This window comes from Trichoderma virens (genome assembly GCF_000170995.1).
Source record: "Trichoderma virens Gv29-8 chromosome Unknown TRIVIscaffold_1, whole genome shotgun sequence".
Taxonomy (NCBI): domain Eukaryota; kingdom Fungi; phylum Ascomycota; class Sordariomycetes; order Hypocreales; family Hypocreaceae; genus Trichoderma; species Trichoderma virens.
The window spans coordinates 93,999-110,207 of NW_014013748.1; the positions used below are offsets into that span (position 1 = coordinate 93,999).

Genomic DNA, 16,209 nt, shown 5'->3' on the forward strand with positions numbered 1-16,209 from the left:
GTGAATGGCCCTATAGCATTACCATTGTCAAACCAAGCAATAAGCAGAGCTATAATTGAAAAGAAGAAAAGAAGAAGAAAAGGTTAGGTGCAGTAATATTCTGAAGACGCAACACATCGATCATACCAACATGGTAGTAATTGGTCATGCATTACTTGCACCTGTGCGTTTATATAGGGCTACGGCCATGAGCTAATCGACATGTTAATGAAGAAATATTCATTATTACAATTACACAACGGATCCGTCCTATTATACAGGTGTACACATATTGTTTCTGTGTAACTAGATAGTCTACGCCTCAACATCCATGGTATCAACATCTGCCGAGCCATCATCCAAGTTCAAGTCTATTAATCTTGCGTACTGGGCCGTAAGACGCTGCAGCTCGCGGTATTTGCCTATGGACACATCTCTGTTAGTTATAGTTCAAAAAAGAAAGGGGTGGAGGGAGGGTGGGGAGATGAAAGAAAACGAAACTAGGGTTGCCATACCAAGAATAAGAACTACTCCCTTCAAGAGTTCTTTCCGATCCCATCCACAGAGCTGCTCATCCCGACTATACCAGCCACGGCCATCGGCTTTCTCCGAGGTTTTCTCTTCGAGTACACCGCCCAGCAGGCTGTTGAGAAGCTCCTCCACCTTGCCCCTGGCGCCTTCGGCACCCAGACGCTTGGCATACATAAAGAGGTATAATCTAAACTCGTCGCTGGCCCCTAGCTGCAAGGCACCAGCAATGCGGTTCTCCAAATGGGCAATACTAACGCTGCTCTCCAGACCTTCGGCCTCAGATTTCTGCATGACCATCTTAATGATTCGCTGCAGTGCGTAAGCCCTGCCCTTGAGAAGAAACTCGTTTGTTGTGTGTCGTTCGAGGAACGGAATGATGCCCGACGATACGGTGGCGACTTGGCTGCCTTTGTCCTTGTCATCCTTTGAGTTGGGTCCAACAGCGGTGGATTGCAAGGCCGAGATGGATGAGTCGTTTGAGTTCCAGTACTGAGAACCCACTGCCCACCACGCCTCACTCAGCCGCTGCCAGGTGTACATGTCTCGTGCATAAAAGTAACCGTCGCCGTTTGTCAAAGTCACGATGATATGACCGGTAGAGTTGAGGTGGGCAGATGTTATGCCCGGCCCAGGTGTAGCGGAATGTTGATTTAGTGACGCAGTCGCAATATCCAGTATGGGACCAACGGACACGGGGGGGTGGGGAGAAGATTGCGATTTTAGATTCCAGACATGGACCAATCCGACTGCAGTAATGGTCATTAGCCAATAGTCTCTGCATTCGAGAATGACGGGCTGTGACTCCAAGATGATGGGGTTAAGAAGGCGTCTGCCGGCACGAGTCCAGACGTGCAGCGAGCCATCCTCACAGGCCACAGCCCAAAAGTGTTTGCTTGCAGTCACCAAGATGACGGCCCGTGGCAAGAATTCCTGCCATACTAAAACCCCCCTCTGCGTAACAAGGACATGTGCCGGATCGCGCGGGTTGGCGTCGTTTTTGGCTTCAAGGATGATGTTCTCTGGAAGCTTAGATGCATCTTCCAGCGACGCGGCGTCCGGTTGTAACACGCCTCGCTCAAGCGGCCGCAGGATATGTGATCGTATCTTGGGAACAGCCAGGCGGACCTGGGCATATGTAATGGAGGGATTCAGCACCGCCGGCCGTAGGAATTCGGGGGTGGGAATGACGCCGTGCTCGACAGGCACAAGCGCCGCATGCTCAACGCCATCGGCCCCATTGGTCATGACAGCCGTTGGGCCACCGGCCGCCCGCTTAGCCGCAGGCTCCTCATCGTCGTCGACGTCGGTAGTGGCAGCGCGGCGCTTGTTTCCAAGTAGCATGGCGACAATCCCCCCCTTTGGCAATCCGTCAAAGGGCTTTGAAAGGTCGAGTATCGTCTGTGGAGCGTCGTTTTGCGTAGTCTTCGTTGTCGTTGATCCAACAAGCTGGCTCTGCGGTAGAGATGATTGCCCCGTGCCGGAAGACGAGACCAAGAGCGGCGCCACTCGCTTCCTCCCATCCTTTCCGACTGTAACCCGAGACTTCAATTCACGGACCCGTTCGGCCGTCTTGTCTGCAGCCTCTTCTGGCTTTTCACTGGTATCTTTATCTTTGTCCTTGTCCTTTTCCCTTTCCTTTTCCTTATCCTTATCCTTATCCCTGTCCGAGTCCGCACCACCTCCATTGGAAATCAGCTTATCGGGGACTGACGCAGAGGACTCGGCCTTGCTGGCTGGCGTAGACTCCTTTGCCGACTCGGGTTGGAAATCGCCCATGAGAGCGCCCATTCTAGACTGCACAGCCCTTGACTCTCCGGCCTTGCTATGCTCCTCCAACCTCAGCCCATCCACATCTTCAGCGATGCCCATGCCCTTCCTCGAGCCGCCATATTTCTGCAACGCCTTGGTATTTTCCTCCTGCTGGGCGACCCAACCCAGCTCGCCCTCGTCAAACTTGACGACTACCACGCTCCCATCCAAGCTAGATGCAAACAGGGTCTGGCCGTCTGGTGTCCACGCCAGGTCAGAAATGGACTTGCCCGCAATGTCCTGTAAAATGACAACAGGACGGGAGGTGTTGGTATTCCAGATGCTCAAAGTCTTGTCTTGGCCAGCCGATGCAATAACGGTGACAAGCTGGCCACCATGGCCATTAGCCGCGCCGTTCTGACCGGGCTTGACAGTGTGGAAGAGTCGAGGCGAGAACATGCACACCTCGGTTGGCGCCTCGTGTCCGATCAGGTTGATCTCGCTATCCCACCTCGTCCGCTCGATGATGGCGACGGAACTAACTGGACCATTGACTGCGTTGGCGGCAGCGATATGATTTCCATCCGGAGACCAGGAACACCGACGGAAGTAGGTAGTCAGGGGAGAGCTCTTGAACGGGGAGCTAATGGTGGCGTCGAGGACAAAATTGTTGATCATGTCATGCTGGGTGGCATTCGGCGCGGGCGGGGTGAAGCGGAAGATCTTGATGGTTCGGTCGTCGCTGGCAGTGGCGAAGAACTTGTTAGCAGGGTCAAAGGTGATGCCCTTGACGTGGCTCTGGTGCGCGGGAATCGCCTTGAGCTTCTCAAACGTGTGGCCTGACCAAACCACGACCTTGGAGTCGAGCCCGACAGACACGAGCAGCGACGAGTCGTAGGACCAGGCCAGATCCTGCACGTCGTTCTCGTGGCCAATCAGGCGCTTGTATGTCTTCCAGTTCTCGATGGGCGGCGGCTCGTTGGTGCCAAAGGTCGGTGCCGGCGGCCCCTTGTCCAGGTGGTAGACGCAGATGAGCTTGTCGTCGGCGCCGCTGGCCAGGTAGCGGCCATTGGGCGAAAAGCGCACGGAGTGGATGGTGCCCAGATGATGGCTCATGTGGCACAGCTGGCGAGGCTTCTTGTAGTCGCCATCGTTCGCGTGGTAGACGGCGTCGGTGGACCAGATGCGCACATGGCCGTCGCCGCCCGCAGTCGCGATTCGCTTACCGTCGGGCGAGACGTGGCAGCTGTAGACCTCGAAATCCTTCTGCTCGCCGCTGTGGCTCAGCCACGAGGGCTTGATGATGCGCATGTCGGGGGAGGCGCGGGCATTCGGGAGGCGGCGATGGTGTTTTGGAGATGGTGATGCTGATGTTTGGGCGATGGTGTTTTGGCGATGCTTGGTTTCGTGCCAATGGCGTCTGTTAGCGCCACACGCCTGGATACCTTGGGTGGGCTAGTAGCTAAGCGTGCCGGGCGAGTACCGGTACTGGCCCATCTATCGGCTAACCCCGGTAGTGCGGATGAATAAGATTATTTGTCTTACTAATCACAGTTACTGATCGTCCGTGACCTTTGGCTGTATTTGCGCCTCAAAACTACCTGGGAGTTGGGAGAGAAACATCATCCACCAGCGGATCATCCATTTTCGAGGATTGTCGCTGCCTTTTATGACTCGGCGATCAATCAGTCTTTTACATCAGTTGAATTATTGAGCCATAATTCGAAGCTTATTGCCTTATGTTTGAACTTTTAGCAACTGTTGCAGCTTTATTTAACACATCTATCATGTTGATTGTCAAATGAACCTCAACCCCCCCCCCAATGGATCACAAACATCGCGTGCTTTCCATCTCAAATAGGGAGGCGCAAAGTCCACACCCTTTGTAATTGAAACGAGAGGCACCATGAACCCTAATCTCCAAAGGGAAGCTGTTAAGTAACTCAAGAGCCATATAGAGCTGATCTTACCGTTTCGGCCGTCTCATAGTCTAGTACTACTGTTTGTTTTAGACCGAATATAACCCCTTCCATGTTATGCTATTCAATAGTGCTCAAATAAGATGTCCTATTTTTGTCTGCTGGGAAACAGCAGCGCCGAATAAATAAAGGCCGTAACCCCTCGTCTCTGATGCGGGAATTTGTACGGACAGTTCATATACATTTTCACTGCATGCGACATAGTCAACAAAATGCGAAACAATCGCTATCCTTCGCTTCTCACGGTTCCGCTGATCGCTGCGACAGCAACCACAGCCGCGAGCCAACTCTTCATTCCTTTCTATGGGACCAGTGCTAATGGGTTTAATGCACCTCCTCGCGGATGGAACTCTTTTGGTATGCAAGCCCGCGGAGGGACGACATTCACCCTGAATCAGGCCAATATCCAAAGCCAATGCGATCTTTTGAACGCCACGGCTGGATATACTTTGTGTAGCCTGGATTCAGGTTGGTCGGGAAATGGAGGCGACCAATTTGGTCGTCTTGTACCGGACACTTCTCTTTTCCCAAACTTAACAGCACTTGCGAATCACCTGCACTCACAGGGCAAGCTTCTCGGGATATATGCTCTTCCAGGAGCATTATCGGGCGACGCAGGAGTTACTGTTGAAGGAACCAATATCAAGCTGGGAAGTTTGTTTGACACAAGCCAGCCGAGCTATAATCTTAGGCAGACATTTGATTTCAGCAAAAACGGCGTTCAACAATGGCATAACTCTGTAGTTAACAACTGGGCTGCAATGTACGGATCCATGACCACCGTTTGGATGACACTAACATAGTATAATAGGGGTGTGGATTATATCAAGCTCGATTTCATGACTCCTGGAAGCCCTGACGCCGGCGAAACTCTACCTGCCAATAACTCTCTGGCGGCTGTGGCTTACCATAAGGCAATTCAACAAGCTAGTCGCCCTATGAGATTGGACCTCTCGTGGAAGCTTGACCGGAACTCTGCGGCAGATTTCTTCCTTTGGCGCGGTAACGCAGATGGCCTGCGTCTGGACCAAGATATTAACAACGCCGGTCAAAGCACATTTTTGGGATTCAGTACGGTGCAGCGAACTATTGAACAGTATCGAAGCTTCATTAATCAGCAAGAAGAAGACCCAGCACGTCAGGGCACCCCTATAATGATACGGCCAGACATGGATAACATGTACACCGGTAACGCCCAGTCTCTTACTGGCCTTTCAAACGTTCAGAGATACACAGTTGCAATCCATTGGGTTGGGGCAGGGGCAAACCTGATTACCGGCTCAGATCTGTCACAGCTTGACACGCTTGGGAGGGAGTTGCTTTATGACCCTGAATTTCTCTCAGTCGCTGATTTCACAGCTCAATATCCGATGCAGCCGAAAAATCCATTTGGCACTTCCAATCCAGGGTCCCAGGCATCCGAGCAGCTCCAGGCATGGATTGCTGGACCAAATGCGGGTAACAAGAACGCTGTCGTAGTTCTGGCGAACTATGGACCCGACCTCGGGCAAGGAGGTTTTAATAAAAATCTCCAAGGAGTCCAATTGGTGAATATCTCACTATCACTCCTTGGAATTGCGCAAGGTCAACCCAATGGAGCACCCGGTTGGAGCGTACGCAGAGTTCTTGGGGGAGGTGGCTCCGGTGGCCCTGATCACGGTGATCTTGGGACAACAAGATCATTCCTTGCATCGAACTTAGGTCCTGGTGAGAGTGTTCTATACTATCTCACCGCTACTGATTGAACGGAGTCAACAAACCTCAGATGATAGAGTCCTTCAACAGGAAGCTATAGCAAGTTGAAAGGGTGCCCTAGGCCAGATAGCAATTTTTTATCAACATTTCAAAGTACTTTGCTATAACTAAGGCTATTCATCTGAGACCAGCAAGGTAGCTAATGACGATTTTCTTTTCAAGTCAAAAATATAGCTGTGTCGCATCAGCAATAGTACATTGAGGGTTTCCATCTGACGAAAAGCCTCGTATACTATTATATGACTCTCAAAACGTGACATACAGAGAATTTGGACGCTATCGAAGCAAAATCTCCAGTAAAATTAACAAAAACCTCACTTTACATGCGTGTGCTTGCCTGGTGTTGAGAATTGATTAAGAGATGATGGAGGTGACGTTGGTGGTATTTTCATTAACACCCTGTATCGAGCTTGTATATACACGTGTGGATGTTCCGGAGATACAGCTATTTCAAGAGATGATTGGGTTAGCCTTTACAGGCTCTAACTGCTCAGGTGCAGGTCGTAAGGGCCATAAATCCCCCAGAGGTGTTTCAATTTTGGCAATCGCCTGCTTAGATTGCTCATGGCCAGCATCAGCAGCGGCACGAATAACATCAGCAGCGGCGTACCGTTCAAACTGGTACTCCTCATATGTCCAAGTAGCATCACCAGTTGCAGCTGGTATAATGTATTCAATAGCCTTGGTGATTCCTTGTCCTTGTGGCCCTCTGTAGCTCCAAAGATCCTCGTCAACTTTCTTGGCCACCATAGCGAGTCGAGTCAGTGCCAATAAAGTAAAGTTGGAGTAGTGCCAGCTTCGAGTACGTCGAAGTTCTTCGGGCAGGGCCCCATCAGGCCTGATCGTCTCATTAATGTCCTCTCGAATATTCGCTACCTCCCGCTTAACAAGCTCCTTGTTGTCAACAAAAAGAGCTATAGCAGACACGAGCATACTGGCAAAACTACCGTGATTGTTTTTTTCTGCCCTCTCAGCTTTGCCAAACTCGCTCTCAGTCAGCCATTGTAAGAATTCTCGATTCCACTCACGGAACCCATCCATATCTTCGACTTGCCACCCAGGCGCTGATCCGCCAGACGGACTACCGCTATCTAAAATGACGGCGATGTCGAGGAGTGTAGTGTACCATTGAGAAAAGTCGATTATTCCAATATGTCGGCCAGTGTTCTGAAACGGGATAAGCTGTGCGTGGTTAAGATTTGGATTCATTCGGGTTTGTGGGTTTATGAACCATGTCCTGATGATGTTCGCAGCGTGTCGGGCATATGCCTCATTGCCGGTGTAAAACCATGCGAGGCCAAGAGCCGATGATGAGGCAAAGACTTTTTCAACATTCACGCGATCGCTATAATTGAGCACTTCAGGGTTCCTCTCTCCATCTCTCTGCACATATGGATTCCCATCTGGTGTGGGCGATGGCCACCAGTAAGGCGCTTGGCTGGTGTAATCGTGCATATCCCCGCCTGGGGGAGCTTTGATCTTTTCCATCACAGACCATGGACCCTGGGTGAGCCATTCGTCCGCTTTGCCTTTCAATTCTTCAAAAGATTTCTGTAAAATGGCATCCTTGCCGGCCTGGAGACGGACCCTGGCCTCGATGAGCCGCTCGCCATCTAGAACAATAGTCTTGAGCCTTTGTGATTCTGTATTTGGAGGGGTCGTCATGGTCAGAACAAATAGCCCGTGTGCTGGATTGTCAGATTGCTTTACCCATCAATTCAGTCCGGAATACTGGTATTTGCTTCCATGTCGCCGAGATTTTTTCACTACTTGATTTCTCGTTGCCTTTATTTATCCATCTACTTCGCTATCATTACGTCGTTAATCCACCTAGTATCTCCTCATTGTCGTGTTGGTGGGATAATCGATCACTGTCGGGCTAGATTTCATTGGCCCCTACCTGCTACAGTGTCCACAGCGCCTAGTCGGCTCATCGGCACAACGGCCACCGGCGTAGAGCCTCTCCGCTGACGTGTCAGCAATATCCCGTTTACCGACGGTGTCCAACTTTCGAGCAACAGATCAGGGGATGGCTAAAAAGTATCGCTCTTGACTTGGAAAATATCACCAATAACTGGGACCTGTAAAGCAGGGAATTGAGGTTTTTTTTTATAGAAGAAAAAAAAAACCCCTATCATACTCACTCGACAGCTTTAAGCTTTTGAGAATGTAAAGAGTAGTGGGTTTTTGGTGTTTTGGGCTTATTGGAAAGTTTTCTCTTTCGCTTTTGCAACACTATAAGGTCGAACTTGCTCCTTCACGAGGTTATAGCCAAGGGACAAGGTACGCCATCTAGGGTAGCCCAAGCCCCGTCAACAATCTTAAAATCGAGACTGCATAACAACTCTATAGTCGACAGTACTGATGTATAAACTTGGGTTGCGAATAGCTTCAATTTTACACTTAGTTTGATAGAAAATAATAACCTATTGATGGATTGTTGAGGGACTGACAAGGGATTTACCGTGTCTCCTTTAATATGAAACAATTAAGAATAGCCGACATCGGTTATGATTTCGAGCTGTAGGCTATACAGCCACAGGTCCCAGTTATTCATGATACTTTCCAAGCCAGGAGCGATACTTTTTAAGCCGTCCCTAGATTAGCAGTAGCGGCTGATTCAATCAGATGTAATACCTCGGCCTTATAAAAGTACATATCATTAGTGCTATACTGGGAGTATCTGTTTGCTTAACGGCACCGATTACATATGTATACATGTAGTAGTTATAAGCGTTACAAACAGGTTTGGTGAGGCCTCACGATTGATTGAAAGTTTGGATCGGTGAATAAGCCGGTGGGGGGCTGGGCTACTGTCCTTCTCTCTGCACGTACCTAGGTAGATGGAAGTAATTAGACGGCTTTGGAGGTATTTCACCTTAAAATGACCCCTAGCTACGTCAACGCCCTTGATTCTGGATGGGAAAGAAATGGCCGGGACAGCTATTGAGAGCAGATGATTTCTCGACTTGCATCGATGCCGAAGTCTTTTTAGCGACTAGATAAACTAAGTGTGCTCCTAGTGTTGTGTGTCAAATAGAGGTACGTTATCTACCTGGCTTTCGAAAATATATTTAAACCTATTTATTAACGGATGTCAAAGGTTTCCTCTATTTCATTTTAGATTCAGCCATTAGCGACCGGCGAATTGCGGAAGCCTCTTTTGAGTTGGAGGGATCAAACACTACCTATAAATCTATCATCACCCACAATGTCAGCCTCTCTGTGCCGACTGGGAGCGCTCAGTTTCATCCACGAAGATAATTTGCAAGCATCTTTCTAAACAGTTTCAGGATTCAGTAATGACTGTACCGCGAATATCGCGCCTGCTCAGCAGCTTCAGGCCCTCCACTCGATGCTGGGCACCCATTCCGTTGCGTCTTCCAACAGTATACAACGTTGGCCAATGTACCAACGTTACCACACTTTGTCTGTCAACTTGGAATATCAACGCCTTCTTACCCCGCCCAATCGCTCGCGCCTCAGCAATTATAGATCGTCTTTTACAAACCGATGCAAGCGATGTTATCTTCCTACAGGAAGTGAATTACGACGCCTACGCCCACCTGCTGCGTGACACACGCATCAGAGACGGATATTTCATTACCGACGCTGAGGATAAGACAGCCTTTGATGATGTGCCGTTCACAACTATTACATTACTGTCCAAGGCAAGTTTTACATGCCGTAATACTCCAGGTAATAAATTAGTTGGTCCTGTCACTCGACATAAATTCCCGAGCCATTATGGAAGAGAAGCTCTCTCCACGGAAGTGTTTTTACCATTATCTAGCTGTGATGATGGTTGGCGGTGTCTACGTCTTATCAATGTGCATCTTGACTCTCTGAGCTCGACACTGCATTATCGGAAAGAGCAGATGGCGATTGTGGCAAGTATATTGCACGAGGATATATATCAAACAGAGGAAGGACAAGGCGGTTTAGGTCTTGCTGCTGGGGACTTCAATGCTATCAGCCCAGAGGATCAGGAACTCATTGCAAAGAACAAATTAACAGATGCATGGGTCCAGTTACATGGCGATAACATAGCAAGGTATGGGGGCTCGACCTGGGGAAATGCAAAGGATAAGCGCTGGGATCGCCAGCGGCCTGGAAGGCTGGACAGGGTTGCAATGACGGGGGGATTGGAAACCCTAAAAATGGATATTCTTCGTCCTGGTACTATTACGCTACCAAAACCTGGCAAGGAGAATGATGAAATCAGCTGGAGCGATCATGCAGGACTTAGGTGTACCTTTCGGATATGTTATTAGCGTCTACTTTGTAACGCCGACTTTAGGTGGATGTGGTGGAGGTTAAGCTACAACCGTTTTACGAACATGAAGAAAATGGGTTTCTTCATAATATCTGCTATGCATTATATCATTTGCCTCAAGAAATATAGTTTGAACATGTCTATAAGAGCAAACGCCTTTGTGATGAGATGTTCGCCGAGACCATGACAGCCACACAAAGCAAAAGGCAGCTATGGACGATGAATTCTAGGCTGTTAGGCAACTAGTATATTCTTTATGTTTCAATTGGATATCCCTTTCTTCATGAATTGGTCTTGGATGCAAATTTATGTACAAAGAAGTAAGTTCTAGTTTTGCGTCAGCCTGAAAGACCTGCTCCTCTTGTCAAATCGAAGGCAAAGAAATCCGTGCTCTGCAGCGAAATCACACGATCCATTTCCAAGAATTGATTTCCCAATAACACATTCGACATACTGGTCAATTCGTCTTCCTCGGTTATCATGTTTGGCTGGCTATGGGAAAAGCTGTTGGCGGCATTCATATCGTTTATCAAAGCGATAGAGGGGTCGTGCAGGCTCCCCATATTTGCATTAGCTGATGATGTAGCTACTGGTGATTGCGTCGCTCCAGATTGGGGACTGATGCCGTCCTGGGGTGGTCGAACTTTTTGGACTCCGTACGCGGCCGAGGGTCTTGTGTGAATAGGAGATATGTGTTGCTGACAGTTGGCGCGCATATCATACCCTCTTGTGGGAGATGGAACGCCGGCCCTCTGGTACGCTTCAAACCCGGACGAATACCGTCTATGTGCTTGCCCGTTGTTGTGATTCCTGTAATCAGTATAACTGGGCGATATGACTGCAGTGTTTTGTACCAATGTTTCCATAAGACCATACAAGCTCGCATCGCATAGGGTCTCTATGAGTTCAGCTGTTGAGAATGCTACATCGTTTAGACAGCGGGAGTGCAAACTTTCGAGCTGTTGCGCGTATCTACCAGCCAAGTCTATGGGTTGTTGTTGATCTGGAGCACTGCCAAATGTGCTCTCGAACGTGTAGTATCCGTGCCACTTGTCCGACATATCTTTCAGGCTCCTCAGGAGATTGAAAAACTCAGTCTCTAAAACGTGGGCTTCGCTAGAGTGCCAGTGAATGAGCAAAACTCTGGCAGCAACAAAAGCGCAAAACGCAAATTGGCTGTTGACAATTCCGCCCATATACTGTAGATATTTTTGTACAATAGATGACGTTTCAACAGCTGCAAGATGGCATGTCTCGGCACTGCAGGAGCTAGGTAACTTGACCACGTTTTTCCAGCGTGCAGGCGGATAAGCAATATGTTGATGCAGGAGTATCATTGAGGTATTGTGAGATACATGGGCCAATGTTAGGTTTGGATCGAGTTTCAGTATTAAAACATCTCGAGAAACATTCGAGTCTTGCCATTGCTTGGGCAAGAACATTTTCCAGCTAATGAAGAAACAAGTTAGTAGGGAATAATAAAACACATAGAAGGAGGTCATACTGGACAAGACGAAGGTCAAGTTCCTTGAATCGTGTTAACCAGTTCTTGACCTCATCTCGGTTACCAAAGTTAACACTCTGTTGCAAGAAAAAGGACATGACCTGGCTGAGGTTCTCCGTAGCTTCGATACAATATGCAAAGGCTCCAAGTTTTGAGACGTCTATGTCGCCGGTGGACCCCGGGCTGGGATGATCAATCGCCACTTTTGGTGATAGATAAATGGTGGGTGCATTCGAGATTGAGTTGCCTATTTTGGCTGTCGATTTGTCCCATATCCCAAAATAGGGCGTTGAAACAGGCTCTGCCCTCGCCCACATGGCCCCGCCACAAGGTAGGCGCCGATGAACGTCGTCGGATGTGAGACTCGTATGCCATCTGAACAGTTCAGTCTGGAATCATCAAGATCATGATTATGAGCACGTACCCAGTAGTGATAGAACAGATTCTGAAGGATTTTATTAGTGTCTGGCTTTGGAATTATATGTGACAGTTAATTTACCTGTCTAGCAGAAAGACGCTCCAGAAGAGTCTTCGACGTGCTTCAGATTCTGTCCAGTCCTGCGGTTTTTCCAGTAGAGTTAAAGATCTTAGTAAGGGCTGCTTCGGTGATTCTTCGTCTGGCTCTACCGTTAGCTGTAGGTAGTCAACAATTCTGGTCAACGAGCCAATAATAGGCCACGCTTTTTTAACGTGACCGCTTCCCATCTATATGAATTTTAGTACTCAACTCAAAAGCTTGGAGAGGTTGTTGCCTACGTAGTCAAAAGCAATTATTACCAAAGCCTGGGTGTTCTCAACGGAAAGAGATTCCATCGCGTGCTCCATTACGATTTTCCGGGAGATGCGAATCTGTCTTGTAACATCCCGAATATTCATTCCAAAGTCTGTAAAATCGACGTATTTAATGGCCGCGGAAAGTAAAGCATGAAGCAGTATTGTAAGCTTTTGCCTCTGGAAAGAATCTTTGAACTTGGCTCGAAATCTTGTTTCGTGGAGGATGGGTATCCAGTGATGCACTGTTTGGAAATGGGCCTCCACTACTGCTTCCAACAATGGGAATTGTGGTAACGGGGCCATCCAAGAGTCATCATTTATATTCCAGTGCTGCTCTTGTCCGTCATCAGTGCGTTGTCGTTTCCTGCGATGATGCTCTAGTTGAGAGACAGTGTCGGCTGATGGATCTTCGCCTTCGCGCTGAGATGCATCAAACGGCCGCTGTTGTCTCAGCATAGAAGGGGACGCTGTAGATGAGGATTCGCTCCCCCCGGGTCTCTCAAGATCACCTTTTAACAAGGCAGCCAATCTTGCTTTTGTGTTGCCCGAAGTATCTAGAATAATCTGCTCCAGTATCTCTACTTCCGTGAGTAGGCTGTACATTAAGATAGAATTTAGATAAGTGGTGGCCCACCTAGTCGTCGACTGAGACTATCAACTGCCCCAGCCTTGATGCCAGGCTTTTGCTTCACAACATACTGACATTCAGCGCCTGAGAGCCCTTATTGTTAGCGTGTATCATGGAAGAGCCTGTGATGGGCACAGATGTCGTATTACCTATCTTGACACATTGTGCGCAGCTCGGCCTTTCGCGAGAGCATCTGGACTTTCTTCTCCTGCATGAGAGGCACGCAGGCAACTCATCTGGGTGTGGCGAACCTTCGTCTTCTCCACCGGCCGACCGTGCTGGGCTTCTCATATTTCGCGGAACCTGGCTCATCTTACAGTCTCTGCTCTTAAACGTTACTGTTAAGAGCAACTATATGACGCCTAGGGGATGACGCGATGGATTGCACACAAAGGCATGAAGAGATGCAGATACCGTTATTCTGCAAGCTCGTCGCGTGTTCCTGGCCGCCCCAAGACGCAGGGTGACGCAGGGTCTGTCTACCCCAGTTGGTAAGCCGTTTGCGGGGGCTTCAAATATTGCTAAACTACTACCCATTACTACTAGATAGTTACTAGCACATAGTGTCATCCACCACAACTTGGCCACTATATAGCGGCGAATTTCAGCTGTTGAGTGGGTCTATTATTAGAGGAATTTCCACCACTGAGGTTGCTACACACCATGGGGAATTCCAGCCGACTTAAATTGAAAAGTAGAATCAATTTCCGATTTGAAGGTAGGGAACTTCATATGTTATACGCAAAAACTATATGCTAACTAAACATCATTTGTCAAGATGGTAAGCACAGCCTTCAGCTCCCGCAGCATAAATTACATTACATCAATTACAAGCACTCATCCAATATGAACCGCCGTCGTAGCCTCGTTAATCTCGCCTCTTTTCTCTTCAACTTCCTCCGTGCCTTCGTGAAGTTTAGCCTCGACAGAGCTAGGGCCATCAAAGAGTTGCGCAACTTCCTCCAGAGAGAGATTCTTCGTCTCAGGGTAAAAGAAGTATATGATGCAAAAGTTACTGACAAGCACACAACACCAAACAATGTAGTACTTCCATCCTATCGCTGCGAGTCCAATTGGATTCGTATACCCAGAAAAGATGTTGGCTGCTGCGTCTCCAAAGCTGGAAATGACAAACGCTTTGGCACGCAGGTCAAACGGCGCCACTTCAGCAACGTACGAGTTGAGCATACAGCCAGGCATCTTATAAAAGACGCCAAAGAGAAAAATAGTGAATATGGTGGCACGGCCGAGAGCATGGTTTTCGTAATCGATGCCTGTGTTGACTCCCGTGAAAACGGTAAGTAACAAAAATGCGACAAACATTCCACTCATACCAATCAGCCACATAGGGCGGCGGCCTATCTTGTCGATGAAGAGCGAAAACAGGTTACCCCAAACCCAGCCGTTGATAGTGATGCCACCATTGAGAAGAAGCTGCTGCTTGCTGTTGGTTATGCCAATGGAGTTGAAGACAAGGTGAATATAGTATGACAGCAAAGCATTGCCACACCACTGGATGATGAAACCGGAGGTAACAATGATAAAGAGCCGATATCGGTTAGCGGCTGTTCTGAACCATCCCATCCATGATGACAATGCTTGCAACTTCTCTGCTTCAATCGCCGCTTCGATTTCTGCCATCTCATATTGCAATAGCTGGGATGACTCGTCGCCTTCAGCATGATACTTGGCTAAAATCTCGTATGCCTCCTTGCTGCGGTTTTGGTAGACAAGCCATCTGGGCGACTCGGGCATGAAGAAAGACATGATCAACTGGAAACAGGACGAGGTTGCCTGAAGCAGTGAAGGAAGACGCCATGACCATGATCCAACAATGAATGAAGTACCATACGTGATCCACGCAGCCATAATTTGGCCTAGAGAGCCGGTTGTATTCTGGATACCAATAACCTGTGTCCTCTGAAATGGGTGGGCAAGCTCCGACGCCAAGATAGGACATGCCGTGTTCTGGATCGTATTTCCGAAGCCGATTAGGATTCTTGAGAACACAAACATGGCGTAGTTCTGGGCGCTGGCCTGAAGGGCAACTCCGATAAGCAGAAGAAGAGAGCCGATTGTAATGGGACGCCGTGGCCCAAGCCATTGGATTAGGGGGGCAGCGACAAGCAGAGCGGCAAGTTGTCCATATCTAGTGCCATTTGAAATTGTGCCGAGACGAGTACCTGCATTTTTGATCAGAATTATACACTTGTACACGCCGGATTGGCGATGTTGTTCGTACCTGTTGGGTGACCTAAGGCCTCTTGCCATGACGGGAGTGATTGGAGACCATTAAGCATAGAACCATCGTATCCATTGGTCATATCACAGACAATGCAGCCGAGTAGAAGGAAATTAAGACTGCGGAGACCAGGATAATGCCACCAGAAGCGGTCGCGCTTGTCAGTCTCCCGGAGGGTGTGGCCCTCAACACCGCGAACAGAAGCCTTGTGAACTTTAAACATTGCGCAAGCTGGCAGATGCCAAAGACTTGCTTAGAGTTATTCAATAGATGAGATCTTTGAATCAATCAAGAAAGCCCATGAGAGTTAAAACATCCCTAGATTCTCAAAGGAGTTCGTCTCCTATTAATGTCTTGTAGACAACACCAAATAGCACAACATGGGACGTAGGCGAGGCTTCCAAACGGGCCGAACTAAACCAACTCACCGTCTAACCTCCCTTATAACGCTGATCGGTAAACCTTCCTCCCGCTTGCCGCCACTCAGAAAAGAAACAAGTGTATCCTGGGGATGCGGGATGAACTTTGAGAAAGTGTCCATCTTCCCCATGGGGTAAAATCTTGACCAAGAAAAGTCTGGAGTGGAGCATGTAACTAGAGCCATTGTCTGTAACTATCCATACGATTTTTAGTCCATGTACTTTGCGTAGACCAGGTGAGATCCCTCGTGGACAAAGCACTCCGGCGTGCGGAGTAGTGCAAGGCCGATGTACCGGAGGGGCTGTCCGATGGCAGGGATTCGATGCCGAAGACCCGAAGCTGAGACCCAATTCACGAGAATAGACTAGCGTG

General features: G+C 48.7%; 6 protein-coding genes across 6 annotated transcripts; 2 read left to right on the forward strand and 4 right to left on the reverse strand.

The window, feature by feature from the left end:
* Window positions 1-294: 294 nt before the first annotated feature.
* TRIVIDRAFT_141127 (uncharacterized protein) lies at window positions 295-3,570 on the reverse strand (the record flags this gene model as incomplete). The annotated part of the gene is made up of 3 exons (XM_014105503.1): window positions 295-401; window positions 495-2,157; window positions 2,218-3,570. The coding sequence occupies 3 exons, from the start codon at window positions 3,568-3,570 to the stop codon at window positions 295-297; spliced, it is 3,123 nt and encodes a 1,040-aa protein (XP_013960978.1).
* Window positions 3,571-4,450: 880 nt separating this feature from the next.
* On the forward strand, window positions 4,451-5,983 carry TRIVIDRAFT_33738 (glycoside hydrolase family 27 protein; the record flags this gene model as incomplete). The annotated part of the gene is made up of 2 exons (XM_014105504.1): window positions 4,451-5,001; window positions 5,050-5,983. 2 exons carry the CDS (start codon window positions 4,451-4,453, stop codon window positions 5,981-5,983), a joined length of 1,485 nt encoding a protein of 494 aa, XP_013960979.1.
* Window positions 5,984-6,443: 460 nt separating this feature from the next.
* TRIVIDRAFT_34360 (uncharacterized protein) lies at window positions 6,444-7,658 on the reverse strand (the record flags this gene model as incomplete). Its single annotated transcript, XM_014105505.1, has 1 exon — window positions 6,444-7,658. The coding sequence occupies one exon, from the start codon at window positions 7,656-7,658 to the stop codon at window positions 6,444-6,446; it is 1,215 nt and encodes a 404-aa protein (XP_013960980.1).
* Window positions 7,659-9,295: 1,637 nt separating this feature from the next.
* On the forward strand, window positions 9,296-10,267 carry TRIVIDRAFT_187778 (uncharacterized protein; the record flags this gene model as incomplete). Its single annotated transcript, XM_014105506.1, has 2 exons — window positions 9,296-9,401; window positions 9,489-10,267. The coding sequence occupies 2 exons, from the start codon at window positions 9,296-9,298 to the stop codon at window positions 10,265-10,267; spliced, it is 885 nt and encodes a 294-aa protein (XP_013960981.1).
* Window positions 10,268-11,204: 937 nt separating this feature from the next.
* On the reverse strand, window positions 11,205-13,466 carry TRIVIDRAFT_33485 (uncharacterized protein; the record flags this gene model as incomplete). The annotated part of the gene is made up of 7 exons (XM_014105507.1): window positions 11,205-11,718; window positions 11,774-12,148; window positions 12,198-12,218; window positions 12,273-12,478; window positions 12,530-13,125; window positions 13,182-13,259; window positions 13,325-13,466. Coding segments are annotated over 7 exons (1,932 nt in total), but the record flags the coding sequence as incomplete, so codon positions are not given.
* A 546-nt stretch (window positions 13,467-14,012) lies between these two features.
* TRIVIDRAFT_33735 (uncharacterized protein) lies at window positions 14,013-15,640 on the reverse strand (the record flags this gene model as incomplete). The annotated part of the gene is made up of 2 exons (XM_014105508.1): window positions 14,013-15,358; window positions 15,418-15,640. The coding sequence occupies 2 exons, from the start codon at window positions 15,638-15,640 to the stop codon at window positions 14,013-14,015; spliced, it is 1,569 nt and encodes a 522-aa protein (XP_013960983.1).
* Window positions 15,641-16,209: the final 569 nt, after the last annotated feature.